The sequence below is a fragment of the Lycium ferocissimum genome, chromosome 7 (genome assembly GCF_029784015.1).
Source record: "Lycium ferocissimum isolate CSIRO_LF1 chromosome 7, AGI_CSIRO_Lferr_CH_V1, whole genome shotgun sequence".
NCBI lineage: Eukaryota > Viridiplantae > Streptophyta > Magnoliopsida > Solanales > Solanaceae > Lycium > Lycium ferocissimum.
Window position 1 is genome coordinate 35,732,565 of NC_081348.1, and position 26,932 is coordinate 35,759,496.

Genomic DNA, 26,932 nt, shown 5'->3' on the forward strand with positions numbered 1-26,932 from the left:
ATATTAACAAAATCAAGTAATATTAAAAAAAAAAAAAAGTTAATCCCATATTAAAAAACAAACAATGTTAAAAAAAAAAAATTGTGGGCCCCATATTAAATACCGTGCGTATTCATAGAAAATACTAATATAATAAAGTTTTAAATACGGAGAAAACTACAATGTTATATTAATCGTGTTTTGAACATAGTATCCCATATTGACAAAATCAAGCAATATATATAAAAAAATGAATCCCATATTAAAAAAATAAACAATGTCAAAAAAAAAGAGTGCAAACTTTGTATTTTTAACAAACACTAATATAATAAAGTTTTAGATACGGAGCACAAATTACAATGTTATATCAATCGTGTTTTAGAACATAGATATATATATATATATAAAAAAAAAAAAAAAAAAAAAAAAAAAAGGGCCCCATATTAAACACCATCCAATTAAAAAAAAAGTACCACCACATCCAAACTTTTTTAAAAAAAAGTGAACCCATATTAACAAAATCAAGCAATATTGAAAAAAAAGTGAATCCCATATTTAAAAAACAAACGATGTTAAAAAAAATATGGGCCCCATATTAAACACCATGCGTATTCGTAGCAAACACTAATATAATAAAGTTTTAAATACGGAGCACAAACTACAATGTTATATTAATCGTGTTTTGAACATAGTATCCCATATTGACAAAATCAAGTTATTATGTTCACTAAATATACTTAAAATATTTATATTTTAAAATAAGATAGAATTTAATGCAAAAGACAACATGACAATAAAATGAGCTAAACCGAGAATATTTACCAACAATTAAAAAATAATATTTCTTTGTTTAAATAGAAAATCAATTTCTACAACAAGTCTTTTCTTTTAAAAAATATCAATAAATTTGCTGATTTTGTATTCGTAGTAAACATTAATATAATAAAATTTTAGATACGGAGGACAAACTACAATGTTATATTAATCATGTTTTAAACATAACATAGACACTCTCTCTCTCTATATATATATATATATAATCACTATTCAAAGACAACTACATACACATAAATGCACTATAATTTAAAGTGTTGGGCCCGTGCGCAGCACGGGCATAAGCCGTCTAGTAAAAATGAATTTATAAAGGACTACAAAATCAATTAACCCGGTTAAAAGGGTTTATTTACCAATTATTTCCATTAATAATTGTTGATGGGCTTTGGCATTAGACCCAATCTAGAAGCCCAATTGTAAAGGGGGACCCACCCATAATTGTTGGAGCGGGCTCGTGCATTTGGCGGGTCAAAAATTCAGCAGCTGAGGGTAAATCGAGAGCGGCTGAGAATTCGCCGCTGTGAAGATGATGTTTTCAATAAACAAACGCTTGAAAAGCTCTTCCCTCAAGTTTCGGAGCTTCATATTCAGTCATTCTGTCGTCTCAAGGTACACATTTACACCCACTTTCCTACCTAGCCTTTTTAATTACTGGCTACGACTCTTCCTCTTAATATATTTAAGCTAATGACCCTCTCTCAATCAACTAACCACAATTTCGACAAAGTCATAGGAATCATCATATAGTTTTTCTAAGCTGGATTGAAAATTTCATTCTTACTCCAAATTTTTGGATTTGTCAAATGGAAATGTGAATCTATTTTCTCTTAATTAGAATGAGTCATCAATACACAAAAAAAAAAAAAAAAAAAGAAGTTAATTAACAGTTTGATTTGAGGTTATTTAACAGTATCATCTTTGGCCGATGCTAAACGTTGTTACGAATTGATGAAAAGTATTTTTTACATTTTCTTTTAGATTTTGAAAAGCATTTGTAAGTAATCGCTGATTGGTTTTGTTTAATGCAGGGAATCTCCTCTTATGTTTTGTCACTCTGGACCAAGTGTCTTAAATCGTGTGTATTTGCCTGAAGCAACTTTCTTTGTGAGATTTCTTAGTCATGGCAACTCCTCAATTTCCAGAAACTATCACCAAATGAGATCAATTCCTAGATTACCGTGTCAAGATCCTGCAATGAACACTTTGCTATTCCCAAGTTCAATAACTTCCAGGCCTCGTGAAATCATTTTGAAATGGCTCCATGCTAAGCGGTTCTCTAGTCCATCGATGGAGCTGAATACAGAGAAAGGTGTTGTCAGATTTAGATTTGCTCAAGAAACCAAAAAAAGAGTTGATCAGACAAAGGCAAAGCGTGCCGTGAAGAAGTTTAAAATGTCTAAAAAGGCAAAATTGAATGAACTCAGATTTTACAGACTGAAGGCAAAGAAGAAAATGAGATCCCCAAATCCTGAAGTTAGGATCAGATACAAACTTGACAAGGTCAGTCATTAAGGGTGATGATATCCATGTTTAAGATATGCTGAATATAATAGTTTGCCTCTATATAGTAATTTTTCCCGTTTAAATCACCAAACATTTGAATTGTATATTGGTATCTGTTATCATGACTTATTTGTGTGAGTAAGCTCATGTCTGTGCCGTATTTCTTTTTTCTTTTCGTCCCTTTTTCCTATTGGTGCTTTCTTGAACAATTTAGATTTTTGTTTTGGGGGAGGAGGGATAGTGATATTTTTCTTCTTCTTTGAATAAAATGAAAATTGGCATGCCATTATGTTTTATCACATCACTATCTTGCTTGCTCTAATTTCTGGTTCTGATATCTTTGAGAATTATTTATCCATGTATGTATATCAGGTCAGTAAAGCTTTCGCGTGTTTGCAAAAACTGCTTCACTTTCTTCTGCAATGTTCCTAGCTGATGATAAAGAAAAAGAAGAGATGAAATCTAACTTTTTATGTTGGTTATTGCATGTATACTGTAGGCAAAACGAAAGGAAACTTGGTTGATTGAGAAATTGAGAAATTTTGAGGTACCTAAAGCTCCAGATGAACCACATGATCCTGAAATTTTAACTGAAGAGGAGAAATTTTACTTGAAGCGCACTGGTGAGAAAAAGAAAAATTATGTACCGGTTGGGAGACGAGGAGTATTTGGAGGGGTGGTGTTGAATATGCATCTTCACTGGAAGAAACATGAGACAGTTAAGGTTGTATGCAGGCCTTGCAAGCCTGGGCAGATTCATGAATATGCTGCAGAGCTGACTCGGTTAAGCAGAGGCATTGTTATTGACATTAAGCCAGACAATACCATAATATTTTATCGTGGAAAGAATTATGTTCAACCAGATGTTATGTCTCCTCCAGATACTCTATCTAAAGATAAGGTAATGTATGCATTTTTTTGTTGTGAGATCATTCTTGGATCAGCCTGTATGTGAAAATGAAAAGGATTTTATATTCAATAGGCGATTTATCCTATTGTCTGGTAAAATCTCAGGCCTTGGAGAAGTATCGGTATGAGCAATCCTTGGAGCATACAAGTCAATTTATCGAGAAAATGGAGAAAGAGTTGGTAGAGTATCATGAATATCTTGCCCGGAAGAGAAAAGAAGAAAAGAGTTGAAGCTAAAGGTTTGAAGTTAAATTTATTGAGGGTGTGCATGCAATTCCAAAATCTTTCTACCGCTCAAGGTAGGTAATACAAATCGTTAGTTTGTTAATTACTTAAAGTTGTTAGTGAAGCTTAGTGCTGATTGTGTATTTTGATTATACCTAACACTTGAAGGTGCGATGTAGGAGTGGAACTGAAAGAGGAAGAGAAAGAACCATTTACCTTGCATGGTAAAAAGAGGCTGAGTTAGATTTTCAACCCCTCAGAAGTTGAATGAAAGGAGTAGAATCTCACTTTTACTCTCATCTGATCATGTCTGGGAGAAAGTTAGATAGCCTTGAGGCACAACCTTTTTCCAATCCTCAAGCGAAGCTTGGTATAAGGTTCACAATTGCGACTTCCGGCTTACTGCACAGATAAACCAAGCTTGAATCTTGGATAGATTAGTGGATGTTCCTTCAAATGAAAGAGTTTTGTCTCTATATCTGTTAGCAGAATTGTTCAACAAAGTGTCTATATTGACTGAAGGAGTTCAGGCGGGGAGGTTTGATGGTAATAACTAATAAGGCTTGTCAGTGAAAAGCAAAGGGACTGTCTAAACTTCATTTTGTCATATGTTGCTATCAGAAGAACTTCAGCTGTGAGCTCTGGACTGTCCGTTCTAAGTATATTGCTTAGTGTTACAGTGCGAAGAGTTCATGGTAACAAGCAGTCCAAAAGCAACTTACGCTTTAAACTGTTATGCTTTAGTTTTGCAATCAGTTTGAAGCTTTAAAGGTGTGGGTCCTTTGATGGCCAATGTTGCCATCTCCTTGAACTTCGTTTTCAGGTTGATTATTCATCCTTGTATTCCGGTAGTATATATGATAATACAACTTGCCCCTTGGTAAGGGTTTCTCTTGCAGATTTATTGACTTACTACTACAGGCAAATGTGTTGGCTTTGAAACATGATGTGCTGGAGTTATTAATTTTTATTTTTTTTTAAAAAAAGAAAAAGTTAAACCTAAGTTGGAATATTAATTGGTACTACTCATAAAGTGTACTGTGACTACGGACAGAAACAGAGCTATTTACCAAAAAAAAAAAAATTATCGAAGGATTATTTGTTCGTTTTTCATTTCTTGCTCTTTTCAAGTCCGAATTGGAAAGATGAGTTATGGTTTCGGACCTATTCCAATGAATTTCATGTTTAAATGGATTCGGATTTCTTTAAATATAGGTTGTGAAGAATGTATCCTCCAATTTTATTTCAACTGTTACGAGCACTTGAGCAGTTGAGAATGACGTCAAGATGTTGTTGTGGTGTAGTGGTTATCACGTCAGTCTTACACACTGAAGGTCCCCAGTTCGATCCTGGGCAGCAACATCAGTTTTTATGCACCCTTGTTTTTTTTTCCTTTTCTTTTTGGTGCCCGATTTTGCAAGGATGAGCCAAATCATGAAGAAGTTCTTGTAAAATTGACGAAATGGGACCAAATTTTACCATGTCCAAGTCAGAGTGACCCACATTATATGTTTAAACATTTCTTCCTCTCTTTTGATGTTTATATTTTTAAGGTATAATCACTTATGATTAGACTTGAAAAGTTAGAAAAGAGAGACAGATATCGTATATTTCTTTTTTGGTATATAGAGAGAGAGATGTCTCATAGCATACAGCTGTAATATGATAAGAAAATGATAGAGCAAATTAACAATAACTGTAATATCAGTAACTGCATATTGCTCTCTTTTATGCACAAGCTGGCCATATAGAGATTCCAAAACAGGCTCTTCCTCAATATCTTTATGAATGGAAAACCTCCGTGTGCTACATAAAGATCATGCTTTTGTCCGATGCCATCTGTTACTAAAGTTGGTTCTATTTCATTGAGGATTTTGACAGAATATTATCCTCGGTGCATGAAGTCGCTGAGCTGGCCAATCTAGTACAGAGCTACTAAAGAAATTATGGAGAAATATGACGAAGATCCCTCTGATCAAAGTTTCAACCTATCACAAACTTCGACAAGCCAAAACTCTATCGTAGCATTTCTTCAGAGAGTTCAGTGATTTTATCAACCTGTACTTGGCTACCTCTTTGTTCTTCATTTTATGTTTTTGTCACCCATCCTTCTAGTATCTCATCCTCATCATTTTGGTTTCCTCACATCCGTAAACGCAATTAAATCAGAAATGTGAAGCAAATGCGCACACGTTCTCGACATTTAACGCTCAGCAGTGACTGATCATCGCCTGATCAATTCAGTTGTACCGATAAAGTTGAAAAGCTTACCCACCCACCACAATTTTGTGAGGTGACAAACGTGCAAGACAGCAACTACCCAACTTCGTTTAGGCAGTATGAACTCTCTAACACGGTGTGCCCCAAAATGGAACAATGGGAACTCTCTAACGCGGTGTGCCTCAAAATGGAGCAATGGGCCAATGTTCTTTTCTTATGTAAACCCAGGAGAAACAATTTGAATGGAAGTATTCACGTCGCTCCAGTAATAGTAGAGAACCGATTTGACTGGTGACAGGTAGTATTTCTTCCCACGGGAAGTGATGCCACTGCTGAGTTGCACGACTAAACATACCCAAAAAGTAGTACTTTTACCATAATATCACATTTAGCGGAGCAAATCAATGGCCCTACAATGCAGCTAACATTCAGGCTAATGTTTTGTCATCTTAAAGTATACAATCAATGTGGTGGTCCACTGGCACAAGTCAATTCGTAACACACAAAATTACAATTTACTCTGTTCCTGGGGAAACACTCAGCATGTCACATGCAACCCAAGCTATAGAAAAGATCATTTCTCTCCTTTGAACAAGACCCAAAATCATCTAACTTACAGGCGAAATATGGAGCAAAATGAGAATGAAATGAAGCAGGAATTAGAGAAGTTAGTCATATTCTGTGGTTGTGGAGTTCTGCCCTTCTGAATGTATTTTACCCCATGAACTGATGCATATGTCTTCCTTTTTGTTGGAAAGCTTATACATAATAAATAACCAAAGGAAAACCATCAGAAGGGCCAAAACAGGGAGAAATGAACAAGCATCCAGTACTACGATGAAGCACTAGCTTGCAGTAGTGTCATTAACCAAACTTCCCGAGTTCCACTTTCTTCTTTATGGCCTTTTGACTGTGGTAAATAAATGCATCTACTATTCCAGCAACTGTGAAGACACCTGAATGAAAGGACAAGGATGATGCTGTAAGTATCCTATAGGTTGTAAGAAATAAATATAGAGAAGCAAAGAATATTCCTCATACAAGTAATCTAGAAAAATGAATGTTCACCGCTTGGTTGACCAGGGCAACAACTTAAATGCTGTTGATTCGAAATGAAACGGGAAGCAAAATTTGGATAAACAAAGTTGTGGACAGAATTCTGTTTAACACCCTACTAGTAATGAAGTGTTACCGGAGCTTATATACTGCTAAATCACCGATTTCACTAGAAGAGAAAAATTGCGCCAAAGAAAGATAACTACATATTCCCTTTTTAAGATTTACCATTTTGACAATTTATACAAAAGAGACTGCAGAAAGCAACGTTAACTCAATCAAGCTTACGGCAAATCAAGCATGATTTCACACTGATGGGAAAACTGATATCTGGAGCTTGAAAAAGTTCCAGATTGCACTTTGGAAAGAGGGAAAGTCTCTCTTGAGCAGCATAACAGAGATCTTCCAACTGTCTAGTTTCCCTCTATTCTGACTCCCTTTGGAAGTCGTAGAATGAGATAATTCTTTAACAATCATAAGTCAAATTAATACAAGAAAGATCAGCTGAATACTAATAACTGAGAGTGAGTTACCTCCAATAATTGCACAAACATTGGTGAGGAAATGAAGGAACGACACATGCTCCTCCGTGAAAGTCACCTGCAACAAGAAACCAAAATGGAAGAATAACCCATCTTGCTCCACTGCAAATTTAATCATTTTTCAAGATTCTTCTTTTTTTTTTTAATACCCAAAAGTAGGCAATTTCCGGCTAAAACTTGACTTGATAATAGGTCCACCACGCAACTCCTGATCACTTAAATACCAGACTTAGTACAGCAAGATTTGAACTCGCATGGGCCCTACCATACATCCCTTCTAGTGCTACTTTTGGCATTGAACCATATTTCAAATATCTAGTAGTCCCATGGGAAGTTTTCACTTCATGCTAGCATGTTCATGATAGAGATTACAGTCAAATTGGGATACCTAAATGATATCATAAAGAAGGGAAGCCCCCAACCACCCCCCCCCCCCCCCCCCCCCCCCAAAACCCCCCAAAAAGTTAAATCCATCACTTCGACCTCTACTTATATAATTAAAAAATATAACAGAAAGAGGAATAAAGGGGAAAATGGATGGAAGATTTCACCTTGATTGGAGAGAGATCATAAAAGAAGTAAACTCCTGTAATTGATTGGAAAAGACCCATTTCTGAACTCTTGAAATGCTCAGTCACTGAGAACTATACATAACCAGTGTCTTTCATATTAGGAGGATTGAAAAAAATGCCAAGAAAAAATGTTCATCTAAATATGGTTTTAAAAATACCTGATTAGAATCAATAGTACGGCCTCTATAACCTTTATATATTGTAGGGACCACCTGAAACACCAGCAAACGCGTTGAGCAAATTCTTATTTTCTCAACTTTGATACAAACACAAAGTTTGATTCTTGCCAATTAATTCCCATTTAAATCACAAGTATATGTAGAAGATTCATATGTTGTGCGCAGTTTTGGTTTTCTCTGTACTTAAGTGGAATGATGCAACAATTGGTGTTCGTGTTCAATGTAATGTTTTGTCCCTGGCAAGACAAAATTCCGGATCATGAAGCATGACAATGAGTTCTTTTTAATTTCAGTACCTCTATTTTGCTTAATCCTTATTTATTTTCTTTAGAAACTTTTTTCCCCTCAAAAGCAACTCAAATTGACTTTTTTTATCAGTAAATTAAGCTTGTATTAACAGAAATAGCCAAGCCCCAAGCTCGTGCTGGACATAGCAACCAAGATTGACATCCTAGGGGTTAACTAATGATTTACAATTAAATACCGTAACAATGACGCAATTACCATAGATTTAGTGAGCACTTTTTGGACTTAGACTAAGGCTTCCGACTGAGACATATTCAGCCCCGTGGAACTTTTTTTGTAAAGTACTAAAATTGTTTACATTTTTCTGAATCCCACCACAGCTTTACCTACACTTAAAAGGGAGTGTCTTGGCTTCATAGAAACTTCATATTTACAGTTTTGAGTTGCCATGCTTCTCCTGTACAGGTCCTTCTTTTCCCTTTAATTATGTTAACTTAATTTCCTTTATTTCCTTCTCTGCATCGCGCCAGTTTCCGACATCAGATGCATATTTATAAAGCTTACATATATGCATGTTAATCAGGATACAGAAAGGACAAATGTTATGTCCACAAACTCTTACTTTGAGAAAGTACTGATACACTCCACTCTGTGCTTCCTGCGTCCATTGAACCCTAAAAAGTAATAGAACCAAAATTTCTTAGGCAAAAGATAGACAGAATGGAAATACTAGGTTCTCCATTTTTCCTTTTCCCCAAAGAGAGGGTGGAAAAGGAGGGAGGATATGTGATAGACACAGAGAAAATACAATAAATATAGTTGTACAGCAAGAAAGAAAGACAAATGTGCCAAATTGCAATTACATGGATTTGACATATAAGTCAGCAAAATGCATGTTAAACTTCACAATAACCAGGTAACTGCAAGTTAACCTTGACCTGTAGAGAGGAGCACACGGGGATACAAAGCAGAGTCTGCAGAGAGTAAGAAATTACCCATCAAGTGGATTTACAACTCCAGGAATAGACTCGCCAAATGCTAACTTATTTACCCTGTGACTTATCTGCATGACATAAGAAAAAGTTAATTGAATGTAAGCAAAGATTTCTAAACATATCAAATTACTAAGAGATGACAATTTATTTTTATGAGTAAATTATTATAGAAGGCATCTTACATTATAAGTATCCGATTGTAAGGAAATCAATTCGAAGAGTTGAAAGCTTGACTGGTGAAAGCTTTTGCCAGCGGCAAAGTGAAAATTTCCAGCCACTTTATTAACCTCTAGAGATCCATGGATGTTACATCCTTCACCTTCTTCATCCTTGATCTTTTGGACAAAACCTTCCCTTTTACACTACAAATTAAAATATCAAATAAAATCACAAGTTAAAAAAATAATTGACCGCTGAAGAGTAAGTAGGTTAGTAACATTAATTCCGAGTCAATATACTTCTGCCAGGAATATATACAATACAACTATTAGCACGACCGCTTTTATTCATCCTTTCCGCTATGCGAAATAAAAACTTCTAACTTCACACTATATTGTGCTGAACAATAATACTGCATACTCCCTTTTGATATTTAATTAAAATGTCTCCAGCTTCCCCCAAACCCCTCACGGAGTGCTGAAGCAACAAGCTAATACAAAAGAAACTGGTTGAAATATGATTGTCAATGACTTGATAACACTAAATTAACCAATTTGTCAACAATTGTTTTTTCTGTGTTAGAAGTCAACAGCCACATGCTAATAATAGTCAACTAGCAATTGAATGCACCTATTCTGTTTAAATGTATTTAATATATTGTATTTCAGCTAGAAAAGTGAGCATGAATGTAAACCTGGTCGATTAAATCTGGATTTGTCATCCCCCAGCCTCTCTTTCGATATGCTTCACGAACTTCTTCACATGAATTACAACATTGATCATCTGCCTGCAAAAGACATGGAAATGTAAAATATATGGAATGTTGTCAGTGACACTATGTTCTTACGAGGGATAAATTGGTAATCTTTAAACAAGAGTTCATGTTCACCAGTCTGGAATTAAAAACCAGCAACTACCTAAGCTAATTGAAGGAAAGAATAGAGAAGCCTAGCTGAAGTTGGAAAAGTACCGTTTCTGCACCAAAGCATGACCCACAGTATGTTTCATTGTGCTCAAGTCTGCCACCATGTCTCTGTAAAGGCCTCTCAATCTACACAGGAACAATTAGAAGAGAGAGACCGAAAGAGAAAACACAACGCGGTTAGTGAAGTATAAGCAAACAGTAAATCTAAACCAGAACAAAACAAAGAGAACAATCAGATATCTCAATCACCATGCTAACAGAGCATGCTTACCCTTCGCTACAAGACCCATTGAAGGACATTAGATATCACCAAGGAATTAACTCATAATGAGGCATCACTATTCTCTAAAACATTAGGTTAGCTGACACCATAAAAAATGCAGCAGAGTCTATTATATCCGGGTGGAAATCCATATAAGAATCATATGGACTAATAAGCAGAGGAATATTCCAAGACATTCATGAATGTGTGGGCCTTCATATTTAAATAAGTACATAAATAAGCAGAGGAATACTGCAAAACATATAGTATCAATCGCCAACAAACCTTAGGAGCACCAATTCCATCTTGTTTCACTTCAATAACAGAACCATGGGAGTCAATCCTCTTTTTGAATATATCATGTCGCTGCAAGTTATTTTAAGTGAAAAAAAGAAAATGAGTTTTTGAGAACAAAAAGACAGAGTGACGTAATGATTACAGTAGAAGCAAAAAAAAAAAAAAACTAAGAATATGTGGATCACATACTATGTCAAAATGTTCTTCTCCACTAATATCCCTGGCATCAAGACTGAGCACTGAACATGGAACAGCTGGAAAAGTGATATCAAACTGCTTGAAGAACAAAAGATACATTAAGTCTACATATACAATTACAGAAAAATCAAAATTTCACAGGAAGATTTTTCTGAAGTATACTGGTCCGAAAAGACACTTTTAGCTATTACGTCTGCCAAAGTTAAAATCAACATTCTCATAGAAAGCATAAAATTTTGAAAAATACAGGGATAAAAACGCTCTCGGAGATCATATATTATGCTGATTTGACATCTTAAGAAGGCAGCGAAATTTACGTGTATATGTAATTTTCCTCCCCTTGAAGTATCTACTACAAGCTGTGTTTCAGTATAACTGTGGATATATAATCCTGCAAATCAAGAGTTGGAAAAAGATCAATGAACAAGAAATTCTGGTTGTCATAAAATTAAATATGTGAACAGGGGAATGTCCACCCATTGAAGTAGCCATGGAGCAGTTATATTGACCATATGAACATTAATTTGTAGCTATGCTGTGATATACGTTTTTTGACTTCAGCAGTCAATTAACAAAATAAGTAAGATCTTCAAGCACAAAATCTAGAGCAAACTATAAACCATGGCAAGATTTTAAAGAAAAAATTCGTATTTTTAGAGAATCAGAAAAACTTCCAAACAAAGATTAAACCGAGGAAAAAATCTATGAATAAAATCAGTTACTAAAGCACTTACACATATGAAACAATAGTAGATGCAAATGAAATATTTCTTTTAATAGGGACAATAACACCTTTGCAAATTCTATAAGACTCTGTTCTTATCAAAAAAAAATCGTTGAACTCCCACCAGGCTTACTAGCATGTTTATTCCAAAAGCAGCAGTTCATCCCAAAAAGTGAAAGGTCCCAGCAACAACAACAACAAGCCCAGTATAATCCCACCATGTGGGGTCTGGGGAGGGTAGAGTGTACGCAGACCTAACCCCCACCTTGAAAGGTAGGGCGGCTGTTTCCGAAAGACCCTCGGCTCAAGAGAGGAGAAGAGAGGAAGATAAGAGGAAAACAAGACAAAAGGTCAAATAGGGCCAAGCATATCGAAAACAATATGATAACACGAATACCAAAAGCGAGAAAGTCATGGTAGAACAGTCCGGGAATAAAGGAGCATTAACTACTATAGATAAATAAAATAATCAAAGTACCAACGGCCCAACAAATATAAGCAGCAATCAGATGCATAAACAAAAAAAAACAAAAAAAAAAAACAAAAAAAAAAAAGAGAACATCTACATACAGAGTTGTCAGAAACTGCTATCCATGTATCTATGACATGAGCTGACCATTGAATCTTAAGTTCACAGCTATCAAAAAGTTCTTGAGCTTAAAGCTGAGTGGGTGGTAATCCCTAAAACCTTGAGACTACAATCCCTAAATCCTTAGAATAAACTTTCTCTTTGTGGAAGACTTCCAATCCTTTTCATCACTTAAAACTTGATTACTTGAAAATACTCCAGCCAGTGCCCAACGTACTTCCAAATGATAGTTGCATCTTTTTAATTAAAAAAAAAAAAAAGGGTTGATAATTCAGATTTAACTGTTCTGAATCACCAAACTGGTGCAAAGCATATGCACGTCATCATAATGTACACTCACATAAGTAAGCCACTCTTTCTTTTTATTTTTATTTTTTTTTGCAAGCAAGCCAAAGTATTAATTATATAGGCTACAAAGCACTAAGGCCTCATTTGTTTGCACTTAATGGAGGTCTGAATCTGAATGGTTCAGACCTTATACCATTAAGTGCATTTGTTTACATTAAGATCTAACAACTTATTTGGTCTGAATAGGTCTTAATCATTAAGATCTTGAACAAAGTCTGAACATCATTAAGAGGTACTTTTTTTATGAATAATTTTTACCACCGGCTCCACCCCAACACCTCCACTCACCAGCAACACCACCCCAACCCCCAACAACCCACCCGCCCACCCCCACCATCACCACCCAAACCCCCACCCCCTACCACCCTCACCCCAACAACCCACCCACCATCACCACCCTCACCAACACACCACCACGACTCACCCCACCACCACCACCATCCCTCCCTCCCTACTCACCACCAACACCATCCTAACCCCCCCCACCCCAACCACCCACCTACCTTACCCCCAACCACTCCCCTCACCACCACCTTACCCCAGACCCACCACACCACCACCACCACCCACCACCCATACCCCACCTAACCCACCACCACACACTTACCCCACTCACCACCACTACAAAGCATCTCCACCATCACTAGCGAACATAAATGTTTCATTTTTTTGTCAAATAATATTTTTATTTTATTAAATTTTTATTTAGTTACTTTTTTATTTGAATTGTATATTTATTTTGTTTAAATAAATATGTTCTCGTACATTCGTGTTGAAAAACAAACGAGCCTTAATCATTCGGTTCGTATTTAGAGACAACATCTTAATCATTCAGATGTGCATTCAGATTCAGACGTCTTAATCTTAATGAAAACAAATGACGCCTAAGTAGGCATTGAGAATTAAAAAAAAAAAGGGATCCCCTTGTACAAAATATCAATGATGTAATGAGCTAACGAAGTCTATCAGCATACTTCTCTCGAATACGTCTTCTAACCAGCACCAGATGCCACTACACATAAAAACCTATATAATATGTACAGCTATGACTTTGCCCTCAAAACATCTCTGATCACTTTCCTTCCGTAACACCCAACATGGACATGCTGGATTAGTTCTCCAAATCTTACTCAGATCTTTCTTTACCGCAGTTATAACCCATCTAGAAGCAGAAAAGATCTTTCACTGATAGCGTTATCAACCAATTGGCCCTAAACATGCTCAAAAACAAGTTCCAAAATTGCTCAGCAAGTGGGATACAATTTGCCAATCTCATTAAAACCAATCACCACCAACTAAAAGTGATTTATGTTCTTCAGTCCTTCTTGATGCAAAACTGATCCATACTCAATAAGAAGATCCTTTCTCTTACTTACCACTCAAAACTCAATAATGATGTAATATCATTCCATCACTACAATCTACGAGAATATCCTGTATTTACATTCTACAAAATCATTTTTATCCATCCAGGAGCAGAGACGGATCCAGGATTTAAATTTAATAGGTTCAATTTCTCAGCCGTTGAACTTATCGTTCCTTTAAAATTATAGGTTCACATATAATAGTTATTACGATTTTAGTAGGGTTTTCTTATATATACACACACACACACACTCCACGTCGAACTTTATGAGTTCAGATGAACCCGTAGCCAAAAGGTAATAATTTCCTCTCCTTTATCCACAATAACCACTACAAGAAAGTACAGAAATGGCAACAGCTTTTTTGGCAACAAAAATAATATAGTTGGCAAAATTCAATATTTAGCAACAACTTAGTTTTATTGTTGGCATATATGATGAATCTTTAAAAAATGAACTTTTTTTTTGTTGCCAAACAATTTAATTTTGTTGTCATAGTATTGATTGTTAACAAACAGGTTATTGCACGTCGTTGCAATAACAGCCCATGGGAAAAGTTTATGTAACAACAAAAAAAATGTTGTTGCCCAAAGTATTTTTTGCAACAATAGTCTATCTATGGCAACATAAAAAAATTTGGTAAATGCTTCTTTCTTGTAGTGAACCTTGGTTCTCAATTTATCTTAGCCTAGGAAAAGATTCCATGAAACGGATCAACACAATACAATAAACACGTACCAATCTCATTTCAAGGGCCACCGGAAACAAAATGAATAAATCAACAACACCTCGATCCAAAACTAATTAGGGCGGACTATACAAATCCTTTAAATCCATTCCCTTTTACTGTCATTTTCTATTCAATAAATCAATTAAAAAAAAAAACGAAATTTCGAGATGAGAATGTAGGAAAGCATACCTAACTCATTGACGAAGAGAACAAGCATAATAAGGGAGGCGACAAGGGTAACAATACCACCGGAAAGGGTACGGTTATAGAAATCCTCATTGATTTTAGGGTAAGCGTCCAAATTTCGAAGCTTACTAAATACTCTCTCCATTTCCACCTTATTTCATAACCAAACTTTTACAACAACACAGAACAAACCTAATTCTAGAATGCTTAGATGTTGTCTCCGATTCAGATGTGTTGAACCGCCGGCGCCGGCGAAGAAAATCGTTGTCTTTGGGTTTAACGATTGGGCCGGGGCTAAATTACATGGGCGCCCCACGTTTTTATTTTACTATAAATATATAGGCAGTAACAGATTCTTTGGATTCAAAGATTTGTTTTGATATTAGCAGTATTGAGGCAATGGTCAGCTGGTCAACGCGTCCACATTGATATTGATATGTACTAGTACTATTTCCTTTGACTAGCTGCCAACTGGATCGGCCTAAATTAATACTAGTAGTGGTCGTTTGTTACGCGAATAAAGTTATGCTGGAATTATAGTCTTGAGACTTATTTAATACTTATTCTTTGTTTGGTTCATTGAATTAAAGGTAGGATATACCATGTAAAATCCAAAGCATATGCTTGGTATTAGTTATATCATCTGTGAAATAGGATAATATTATCCAAGATTGTGGTATAGTTTTATACCAGTATATTCTGCCTTATACCGTCTGCCAAACGACCCGGTACTCTCTTAGTACCAATTCTCTGTGTTCCTAATTTACTTTTACTATTTTAAAAAAGAACCACTAAATTTAAAAATAATTTATAATTTAAATTCTATATATATGTTATCTTTAATAATAAATTTTTATATTCATATAAATATTATGATATATTTGAAATGCATATGGGAGAAGTCATTGGGTTACATAAATGTTACTATATGTACAGAGATTAGAATATCTTTCTTTCTTAACCTTCACGTCCAGTTAAAAACATTTAGATACATTGAAAGTGAAAGCACAAATGTTATTACATCTTAATATTCTTACTCGAATAATAATTGTTTCTCACTCACGAAACCCTTGATATGGTTTGTTTAGTCATTTCATAAGAAACCTTGTTCCTTTTTTAAAAAAAAAAAAAAAAATCTTGAGAATTTCTTGAATTGATTCTTAAAAGTGCGAGATCTTTTTTCAGATGAGACAGAGGACATGCAATAAACTTTAAGTCGATTCTCATTGGCTGTGCTAACGCATAGAAAGAATTGTACAAGTCCAATGCGTATACTACAAGAACATTGAGAAATCAACTCATGACTCGATACACTTTTAGGCTTAGCTACCTTTTACCCGCTTTCCCGCATGGACACACACAAGCCGATATACATGATTTTTCAAGATTGATAGCACACGAGGTGCCAATTAATGGATGAGCACGAGAAGGTACATCACTCCATCCTTGTGATATTTGACATGCTTATATAACATGACTTTCACATTTACTCAAAAATCAGCCAATTAAGTATCATAGTTCCAGCATTCACTACTGACGAGATAGAACGTGATGGATAGCAAGAAAAAGAGTGGTGTAAACTACTTCCAAATGCCTCTGCACTACCCAAGGTACACGAAAGAGGACTATCAGCACATGCCGGAGTGGATGATTGACAAACTTCTTGCTGAATATGGTTTACCTGCTAAGGGGGACTTGGCTAACAAGCGAAAATTCGCTATGGGTGCCTTTGTTTGGCCACATTGCCCAGCCAAGCCTTCTTCCCATTACGCTACATCTCACCAGCCAGCTTTTGTTGACAAAAACACATGAGCAGCTGCTGTTTAGAATAAGTACTACTGAAGTACCGGTCACCACTCGGCTCAGCCCTCTCTCTATCGTACTGTTTATGTGTGAACAAAATGTTTATATTTTATGCTGGTGCATAAAAAAAATGTTCCAACTATATATATTCAGACCAATTTGAAGGAAGCAAATGAACCAACCTTTACTGACCAGAAGTGGTCTATCCATATGGCTCTCCTCACTTTTAACTGCTTCAGACAAAACTTTGTTGAACATCAATGAGTAAAATGCTTTAGGACTTAGGGAGGAACAACACTAGGTAGAGAAAAAGAACCCGTATTGACGCTAATTAGTTGTGCATTGTTCTTAGTTGACCTCGTCGCTACTGCAAACGCATTCTAAACAACTTGAACGAAATTGAAAAAGAGTAGACTCTTTTAACATTAGATACAACTGACCACAATTTGATGCATGCAGCTCTTTTGGATTTAATTCGTGATTCTAAAATGTAGATGTGCTCAGAAATGATTAAACGTAACGCATCTGAAAATAATCTTTCTTGTATTGCAATTGGGTTAAATTGCGTAGGGGCAATACCATGGTGAATGATATTTTGAATTAGCTTTAAGGGGGACAAGGGCAAGGATCCAACAAAAACAAAGGAACAGGTCCATGAGCTACTTCAAGACTTTGCAAACATCAGTATATGGAAAATTTCCAGGTATTATCTACTTACAGACAACAAAAAGAGTCAGTTGGCTCGATCTACGTATACACAGGAAAGGTTGTTTGAGTATGCCTTCCGAGTTTGGAAGGGTTACAGTTACCGGAGGTGTGATAGAGGGAACTAATAATAACTTAATTGTGAAAACTCATACAAGGATATGTTGTCACATGCACCAGAAACCGGTCACTGATAAACATTGAAAACATAAAGGTTCCTCGTAAGAGATTTTGATAATTTGTGCACGTGAGCCCCTCACAAATTGAAAGTGGACAGCAGCATTTGCTTCGTAAATAGTTATAGTGAATGATCAGCAACTTCTCTATCTGTTTGAGGTGCACTTTGTCCATGAGAGATCAAGTTGTCGCTCATCACTGGTGCGTTAGACAACGACCCATGAATCTGCACATTGATTCTTTGCAGAATAAGGTTTGATGCAGCAGACAGTTAAACATGAATATAGATAATAAGAAAAGCTTACCATGGAAGGCGATTTCAAAGTCGAGGAATCGCGGGCAGGGGTAATAGATGAATCTGAAGGCCTGTGGAATAGCAAATGTGCAATAGATCGATCGATAGGATTTGTGTCTGTTTCGATGTCTATGTATCCTGTGCAACTGAAAATACAACCCATTAAACGTTACTGACCAAAAGGTGATGTCGAAACAAAAAAGAAAAAGAATTTGTTACATGTGCAGCAGCACCAGAACTGATGCCACAATTTGCTATTAATAATGTTCTTCGAGTTGACATATTATCCCAGTTCTTCCTAACTCAGTATGGTCGTGCATAAACTGTTTTTTGATAAATCAATGACTATTAAATGAAAAACAACCAACATATTTGCAGAAAACATATGCTCCTGCAGTACCGTCCGTCAATTGGGATACATGTCATGCATAAAACTAATACATGTCATCAATTTTTTATAGGTAAGTTTATGTACGCATTTACATTCTACAATTGATATAGCGAATTATAACTATCAATTTTTTTATATATAACTTTATGTACCACATTTACATTGTACAGTTGTATATTGAATATACCAACTCTTTACTGAGCTAAATCCTCGGTTCTGCTGCTAAATATGTGAACTAAATCCAGACTTGTCACCTTTCAGGACTTGTAGCTAGAAGTGAAAACACTAATAGTTTAAAGATCATATCCTTAGCACCAAAATTTTGAGCATTCAAGAAGAATGTTGTTCCAGAGCTATTGACTACTAGTAGATGGCCCTAGAAACTAATTAAGAACTGTTCAGCAAACATCAATTTTCTGTTCCAGTATCACAGTCTTCCTGTACAGTTTATTAAGTATAAGATCAACCCAATCTCTCTACTCAAGCGATTATTTCTGCACAGAAAAACCTGCTTCCGCTCATTTTAGGAAGAGAGCAGGAAGATAGTGGAGGAGATCATCTGCCGGCCTATCACCAACAGGAGCTGCAATGTTTGGAAACCACTATTGGAACAACTATCTCTTGTTATTCGTTCGTATCTCTAGATTTATTTTATGTTTATCTGTTGCACTTATCCTTTAGAATAGAATATTACCTACATTACATAGGCATTAAGAGCAAGCAATCATTCAAACTTCCCTTTTAGTTGTTTTCTTTGGTTTTCATTATAGATCTTCTACGTGTAGAACTAGTACAATTTCTTTTTATATAGATGTGTAATACTAGTACAATTCCACTCCGTACTATTAATTTCACCCTGATCAGTGGCTAATCTCAACGAATAAACTTGTATAGATAAGCTCTTCCGTAGCAAAATATAATTCAATGGACAAACAACTATATAGAAGCACTAGACTTAAATCAAGCATGCTACTACTTAAAGTTGGGCAAGTATTCAACCACACGCTGAACATGCCATCGGTGAACTATGTAAAGCCAAGCTCAACAATGATGCAAATTAAGCAAACAATCAACTATATAAACTAATACCAGATGATTAATTAACAAAACAAAAAAGCAGTATAGGAGAAGTAATATGAGAGAACCAAGACAATGAGCTATGCAGAAGCTAATACATATAACTGTAGATATTGAGAACAGATCCATACTCGTTTGTTCCCTCGCTAATCAGTGGTCCGCTGGTACCTCCATCATCTCCAAAGCCATTATTGGGATTAGCATGTCTATGCCTTTGTTCAGCACTCCGAGCCAACCGGTACAAACTATCCCTTATACATAGCTTTGTCCTTATATCCAACTAAACCACAAAATTTACAAAGAGGTAAATACCAAGAAGTCAATTTCAGCTACAGCCATAACATTTAAGACCCGCTTTTAGCACATTTGCTAACAGGCCCATTCTAGACAAAGTGTTCTGGACCAACAAATGAACAATTACCAGATAACACTTAAAAACATATGTCACATGCAGGATGGTCTCTGCATAAAGAGCCAAAATATGACTGCAGCCTGTTGATGAAGTATGCAACAGCCTAAATAAAGCGATCATTTGCTTACCTCTTGCAACAGTGACATGCACGGAAAAGATCAGCCTGAAGTATGCACAAAACTACAAGTGTGCAACTTCTATATCACAACTTTCTAAAAAATCGGAACAGGCCCTTGAAGTATTTTGGAAGCTATAAGGGGTCGTTTGGTGTGAAGGATAAGCAAAAATAATCCCGGGATAAAATTTTAGTGCCTCCTTACCCCATGTTTGGTTGGAATAAAAATTCGGAATAACTAATCCCGGGATTAGTTATCCCGGGATTGTAGCCTTATTTTATCCCACCTTGAGGGTGGAATAACTAATCCCGGGATAACCTATCCCGGGATAAGTTGTTTCGGAACCAAACGAGCCCTAAGAGTGTAGTAGCAAATCATACTGCATCCCACTTCAACTATAGTAAGATGAAATACTCTGGAATATACGATGTATAGGGACATGAAATGTTTTTTGATATAATAAGATACCAGATCAAGATAATATCTGCTACCTCGAACATGCATATAAGAGTATGTCAGATATGCAAAGTTGAATTAACTCTTTTGCAGCTTAAACTCTTAATAAGCTCATCATCAAAGAACATGAAGATCATAACACAGTAAACTTCATAGTGGGACTGACTACCTGTTCCATGACACGTTGAAGCTGATGAAAACTAGCTGCTTCTTCCGAAATTTCATCCAACCGAGAATCTATAGAAGTGCACTCCTGTACAACTGACGATCCTAATTCTGCTGGAGTTCCCATGCCAACCCCTTCAAGATCACGGTTATTTTCAACCTTAACTCCGGACTGGAGGAGTAACTTCTCCACCTTCTCATTTCTTGTCATAGCAGCCACCTGAAAGGAAGGATCAGGAGAGCCCTCCATGGACTGTACCTGGTTTGATGCATAGGAGTCTTTGGGGGAAAGAGACACGAGACCGTTGCTTTCATATTTTAAAATTGGTAAAGTTGGATGGAGAACACTTCCATCTGAATGACCGTAATCTGAATGCATGTAAGAGAAGCTACCACCCAAGCAGCCAAAATCAGGTACTTGGGCTTGCTTTTGCTGCAGCACACCTGCAGAAGTGAAATTCACTTGAGTGCTTGCAGCCCCAGAAAGCAGTTTTTTCTCTTCTGGAAGGCTATCAGTGTAATTGAGTGTATCGTCATTTTCTAGATAATCACATTTTCTTTTACCCTCAGATCGATTCTGGTGCTTGGAGTGTTTCTTTTGCATACTATTCTGTAAAAAAGACACCATAAGAAAATTAAAAATAGGAGGAACAATTGTTAACATCAGGATCAATGCATGTAATAAAATAGCTAAGGTATCCAAACACATTATCATCCAGAAACTCAGGAACTGTTCCTTCATCCTCGCACTAAAATTCGAAGACGAAGAATGCGCCTAAATTGGAGCTATCCATCCATTCTTTACTCACCACTACATTATTGTTGCTTCTTGGCTGGTTGTTAGATGCAACCTCGACCTGGACTCCACCACCATGTAGCTCAGCCTTCTCCAAAACAACCACATTTCAGGTAAGCTGATGCACTATATGATTTTAAAGATAAGAAAATCGATATACACAGAAGCTGAGTAATATTACCTTCTTGTCAGGTACTAACTTGCACTCCAAATCACTTGATCCATTTAAAAAAGACAAATGACTCAGATTTACAGATTCATTTTTCTCGGAGGACAACGAACTGCCATTATAGCCAAGTGATTGATTTTCAGTGCCAGAATTGTTAGTTGAAATGTTTGTTTCCTTTGGCTTTGAAGTGTCATGACTTGCATACGTACTTCCAAGCGCACTCGATGCTGGACATGGAAACTTAAAACCAGACGTCAATCCATCTCCAGATCCTTCAATAACATCTGATGATGAAAGCCAACCCAGGTCATCTTCACTACCAGGTCCAAATCCAAATGTCGAATCACAACTCCTGAAACACATTACAATATTTAGTGTTTTTAAATATACTATTCGTTTTATCTATATTCACACTAAAAGATGACATAGATATTATGGCTACAATTATTTTTGCAAATTCTGTTCACATCTTACCCCCTTAAAAGGATAAAATGAGTATGACTTAAGTCCATTTGACTGAATAACGAAAGCAATTACCTGAACATCCTGTCAACATCTTCAAAGTTCTCTATCTCAGGCCAGCTATAATAGAAAAGATCATTAGAGTCTTTATCCTCACAACTATTGTCAAGAAAACTGAGATCATCATCAGCCTGAGAAATGGAACCAAGTGGATAGCTATATGAGTTTTCCCCCACAGCAACACTCTTGTCATCCAGAGTGCGACCATTGGGACAGGACTCGCTCTCAATGGAGTCTATATTATTACTCTTGATGCAACGATTTGATATCCTGGTATTTTCAGATGGTAAACTTGGAACTTCTTTGACTTTGGGTTTTTCACGTGTAGAAGAGAATGCACCATCAGGTGCATCGCCCCACGAGTCCTTTTCTGGCATTTTGGGGCTTCTATTACTCAATGCTTGCTCATTTTGCTGATTAGCATATTTACCGGCAGATTGATCACCTAAATTACTTGTTAAACCAAGTACTTCATGGCGGGGCTTCTTACAGCTATCATTCTGGGAGAACGATTCATTGGTGCGTCCACTATTTTGATGTGGCACTATATGATCATCATTGTGGCAGAACTCTTCCCAAGATATATCATCAAGCTGGAACACCAGTTAAAGAATTTTAGCTGTAATAACTGCAGAGGATACTTCCATAAAATGAGCGACTCAACATAGAATATAAATATTGTAATATGAGAAGCACAGATAAAGGTAGAATGCTCTTTGTCTCTTACAAGGATATAGGTAAAAATCACCAAAGGAACTAGCTAATATTCACCGAACTGACCAAAAAATGAGGTTACAAATGAAGCAAAGGTAGCTTACTGAGATGACAGAAACTTTAACATAATGGTGCTGACTAAGCCTGTGACTATTCCACCAAGTATGTGCATCCTTCTATAAGTATCAGTAAGGAGTAACCCTTTTTTTTAATACGAAAGGGAATAACTTTGCCCACGAAAATGAGAAGAAAACACCTAACTCTCCGCTAATTGTGCTCTTATTACTTGTTGTTGAGGAGAGAGAATCTAAGATACTCACAAAGCATGAAAGATAATTGATTAGGCAAGCAGATCAGCTGAGGAAAAAGGACGACATTGTTTGACAAAATGTGTGGTACCTCTAATCTAAATAATGGGAAATGGAGGATGATGAAGAAGATAATGCTGCACCCGCAGCATTATTTACTGTATACCTCTTTATAAGGGTAGCAACATTAGCTTTGTCGCCATAGTAAGGCTAACAGAAGAATTCAATATAGTCTATTGATGATGCAGGAACTGATGGGAATAAAAGTAACTCTTAATGCTGCAGTAACTGTTAGTTCTTAGGTAGTTTAGCAGTCTTCTTATCTGACTTTATCATCTTACTGGGTTTTTATTAGCAGAAAAACAAAAAACAGTAGTTATCTTACTGGTTTTTCTTATTGGCAGGTGCTTGTTTCCTAATTATTTTAGGACTTCTCTTGTTTTCTTTAGTTAATTTCTCAATCAAGAAGAATCAGGAACTCCAGCTTGTACATTATTATAGCTCTTACGGTCTTTTTTCTTATAAGTAGGACTTGGAAAACCTTCACAGATTTCCCAACCTTTATATGATTAATGATATTTTGCCGTCTAGTTTTCATATACTTTTCAACAACATCTAGGGTTTGCTAGAAATAGCCCCTTCATAAGCTTTTCCTCAGTTTCCCTTCAATACAGAGTATTAGCCACACTCGTATCCTATAGACATGCATCTTTTTCTTTTTGATAATCGAGAAATCCCCGAAGGCAGGTGGCACATGGTTCGAACTCAGTGGATAATGAGTCCGCCCCTCTACCTTTCTCCACTTAAACATCATGCTTTTTCTCTGCAGCACTGTTTTAACTCGTGACGTGTGCCTAACCTACACATCACTAGCTAGGGTCTTGCAGTCCTTACCACTTGATATCGTGCATCCGGTTTGTACTTTTGTTTCAAGAGCATGTTATGTATCCGACCAATCAAAAATAAAATCTAACAGAAACATTCTTATCTAGGACTATTTACATAATAGCAGTAAATGCTCCACATTTTTCACTGGTTGGCCAATAATATTTCTCTTTAGAGATTCTTTGGGGCGCATCTCCACGACCTATACCCTGAAACCTTCACATTTATATTGTTCAGAAGTTCCGGCCAACAAGAAACAGCACTTGCAGGGATCTCCAGGGGTATATCTTCCGACTCATTTAAGGAATTAATACATGTTTTCTTGTATTCACAAATTATGCCAACCTCAAACTTTGCAGGCATTAACAGGAGACAAAAGAAGACGGCTCTAACTTTGTTATATCTTCATTTTATGACTCCATGGTCAAATAGGTGAAGAGTAATGAATTTCAAAAGCAGAGATATGTTCCATGACTTCATGGTCTATTCAACAAAAGAAGCAAATAACTTATTTGAAAAAGGACAGAAAAAATGTCACATCAAATGCTGTTCGTCTAACTAGTCCACAGAGATAATGACTTCTCATTTACTCATTTTCATACTTTTTTTTTCACATGGACCTATGTAAAAAGTACAGAGGTAAATACTGTACTCCAGCTACTCTGGCCTTCCCCGCCCCCCGCCCCCCCTTTTTTTTTTTTTTTTTTGATTTTTGAAACTGGTACTATTGTATTCCCCAGCATTACAGGTATGCTGGCCACCTCCAGAAAAACAGAGTTCAACAGAGAGAAAGAAAAGAAAAGAAAAAAAACAGATTTACAGGGCTCCTAAGAAATCTACCAGATAATCTACCTCCTCTATACAGTTTTCTTTACACCAAAAGAATAAAGATACAATACAATTCCATTACTCCAGCTACTCTGGCCTTTTGGCTCAGTAAACTCATGAGTATCCAAATCTTTGGACTTTTAGCCAGTAAAAAAATACCAATCTTCAGTTAGCAGAGATACACTCCACCAAATTATGATAATGGTTAAGACAAATTGAATTTCATGTACAGCATTTGATAATGTCTACTTTCCTCTAATAAAATTACAGTTAGCAGAATTAAATGGTAAGGAAAGCCAACTATTTACATATTTATGACATTCATTGGGTTCCAAGTATCCAACTTCTCCATTTCCCCGATCATGTATCATCAAAGGAAACATCTACAGACTGACATGATTCTCATCTCCATCGTACACCAAATTAAGGCAAATTCAATGTACCCACTTGCTAGCCAGTAAGCAGAGTACAGCACATATCAAAATGGCATCAAATAATAAAAATATACCCATCAGAAAGTAGAAAATCTTACCTCGTATAACTGCAGATCTGACATTACTTTTGAGTAGTTCAACCAGCACTCAATCCACATGCAACACACTGATCAGATTTCATATTCAAATCCCAAATCCTCCCTTTATCTCCATTCAACAAATCAGCCATATCAAAAAATGGGGAAAATAAAGCATTAGAAGCAATTGAAGATAATCATTTTCCAGTAAGCATCCTAAATATACAATCTTCCTGAGAGAACAAAAATTATTTCACGCAAATTTCTCAAAGCTTCAAAATTTGAAGAACATGAATCAAGTAATTAAAAAGCAATAAAAAAAAAATCTATAAATTACAACCTTGAGGTAGTAAATTGACTTTTTTTTTTGGCTTAAATCAGTTCATAAGCAGAAAAATATTACTTCCTCTGTCCAATTTATGCGATACAGCTCAGATTTCGTGAGTCAAACTACTTTATTTTGACCGTAAATTCAGACATACAATCTTCAAGTTTTTTGAAAAATAATTTACATATCTAGAAACTACATAAAAAGTAGTATAAGTCACAAATCATAATAATTAACAATTTATAATATTCAAAGGGCATAGGAATAAATCGCAATCAAAAATTTTCTTGTTTCACTCTCGAAATCTGAACTGCATCACATAAATTGGGACAGAGGGAGTAATAAAAAAGCAGTAAAAAAGTCTACAAATTACAACCTTGAGCTAGTAAATTGATCCCAAAAAAAAAAAATCTTCAATCAGTTCATAAGCTGTAAAATATTATCCTTGAAGTTCATTTAGTAACAAGCCAATAAAGAATAACGAAGCAAATATCAGTTTACAGAAGATCCTGCCGGCAAACTCACCTGAAAACCAATAAGTCACCGGAAAATCAGTATTTTAACGGCACAAGGACACTGTAAAACCCTAATTTGATGCTCAAAAACACAAATCTCGTAGTTTCTAGATAGAGAGAGAAAGGTATAGAGAGAGACAAAGAGAACAGCTTTGTTTGCTTTGAAAAAAAATAAAATTAATATTTTTTTATTATATTTTATTGAACAAGTGTCAGGCGTGCATGCCACGTGGCAACGCGGATCAAATTTGCGGTCACAGCTCTTAGAGAGTGGGTATCAGAATTCGTGGTTGAGAGTGAGGCTCGAGATACGATCCGTTTCATTGACCCGATTGGTCCACGTCAGGAAAAAACTGACACGTGTCTAATTGAAGGCCTTGCTTGGCGTTATAATATAAAATATGCGATTGCTTTGCTTAAACAGCAATTATTCCAATATTTTATTTCTTGCTATACGGCACTAATTCATGACAGAGGGGTTAATAATAGTGGTTATCAGATTAATTTAACGTTTTTGGGATGATGACTCATTGGGTTTTCTTTTTTAAAAAATGTAACAACTGTTTACTTTAATACCTATCAGGAGCATGTTTAGTGGATTCAACTAGAAAGAATTTGTGGGCGGCGAAGCACTTGTATTTATTTGATTTTTGTATAACTACCAATCTATCATACTTAACTTACTTGATTAGTGGATGTAGATCAATTTTTTTGAAG

General features: G+C 36.0%; 3 protein-coding genes and 1 non-coding gene across 11 annotated transcripts; 2 read left to right on the forward strand and 2 right to left on the reverse strand.

Annotated features, from left to right (window-relative positions):
- Positions 1–1,264: 1,264 nt before the first annotated feature.
- LOC132064664 (uncharacterized CRM domain-containing protein At3g25440, chloroplastic) lies at positions 1,265–4,348 on the forward strand. Of its 3 annotated transcripts, none has more exons than XM_059457728.1 (5): positions 1,265–1,422; positions 1,842–2,313; positions 2,816–3,217; positions 3,331–3,528; positions 3,619–4,348. In XM_059457728.1, exons 1-4 carry the CDS (start codon positions 1,340–1,342, stop codon positions 3,454–3,456), a joined length of 1,083 nt encoding a protein of 360 aa, XP_059313711.1. In that variant the 5' UTR covers positions 1,265–1,339; the 3' UTR covers positions 3,457–3,528; positions 3,619–4,348. The 3 variants fall into 3 exon arrangements, with proteins under 3 accessions (XP_059313711.1, XP_059313710.1, XP_059313712.1); XM_059457727.1 differs by having other exon boundaries at positions 3,630–4,348; XM_059457729.1 differs by having other exon boundaries at positions 3,331–3,524; positions 3,630–4,348.
- A 391-nt stretch (positions 4,349–4,739) lies between these two features.
- On the forward strand, positions 4,740–4,812 carry TRNAV-UAC (transfer RNA valine (anticodon UAC)). The gene has a single exon. It is a non-coding gene; the product is annotated as a tRNA-Val (tRNA).
- Positions 4,813–6,075: 1,263 nt separating this feature from the next.
- LOC132064666 (uncharacterized) lies at positions 6,076–15,454 on the reverse strand. The gene is made up of 13 exons (XM_059457730.1): positions 15,046–15,454; positions 11,419–11,492; positions 11,093–11,176; positions 10,892–10,972; positions 10,390–10,470; positions 10,114–10,206; positions 9,443–9,622; positions 9,261–9,328; positions 8,888–8,939; positions 7,999–8,052; positions 7,820–7,912; positions 7,260–7,326; positions 6,076–6,626 (listed from the first exon to the last, which is right to left on the reverse strand). The coding sequence occupies exons 1-13, from the start codon at positions 15,185–15,187 to the stop codon at positions 6,535–6,537; spliced, it is 1,161 nt and encodes a 386-aa protein (XP_059313713.1). The 5' UTR covers positions 15,188–15,454; the 3' UTR covers positions 6,076–6,534.
- Positions 15,455–17,505: 2,051 nt separating this feature from the next.
- Positions 17,506–26,384, reverse strand: LOC132064667 (protein LNK1-like). 6 transcript variants are annotated; one of them, XM_059457736.1, is made up of 10 exons: positions 26,226–26,384; positions 25,394–25,502; positions 22,142–22,719; positions 21,617–21,956; positions 21,449–21,523; positions 21,204–21,249; positions 20,644–21,083; positions 19,622–19,770; positions 18,033–18,168; positions 17,506–17,953 (listed from the first exon to the last, which is right to left on the reverse strand). In XM_059457736.1, exons 2-10 carry the CDS (start codon positions 25,451–25,453, stop codon positions 17,849–17,851), a joined length of 1,929 nt encoding a protein of 642 aa, XP_059313719.1. In that variant the 5' UTR covers positions 25,454–25,502; positions 26,226–26,384; the 3' UTR covers positions 17,506–17,848. The 6 variants fall into 6 exon arrangements, with proteins under 6 accessions (XP_059313719.1, XP_059313718.1, XP_059313714.1 ...); XM_059457735.1 differs by having other exon boundaries at positions 21,192–21,249; XM_059457731.1 differs by having other exon boundaries at positions 20,644–21,249.
- Positions 26,385–26,932: the final 548 nt, after the last annotated feature.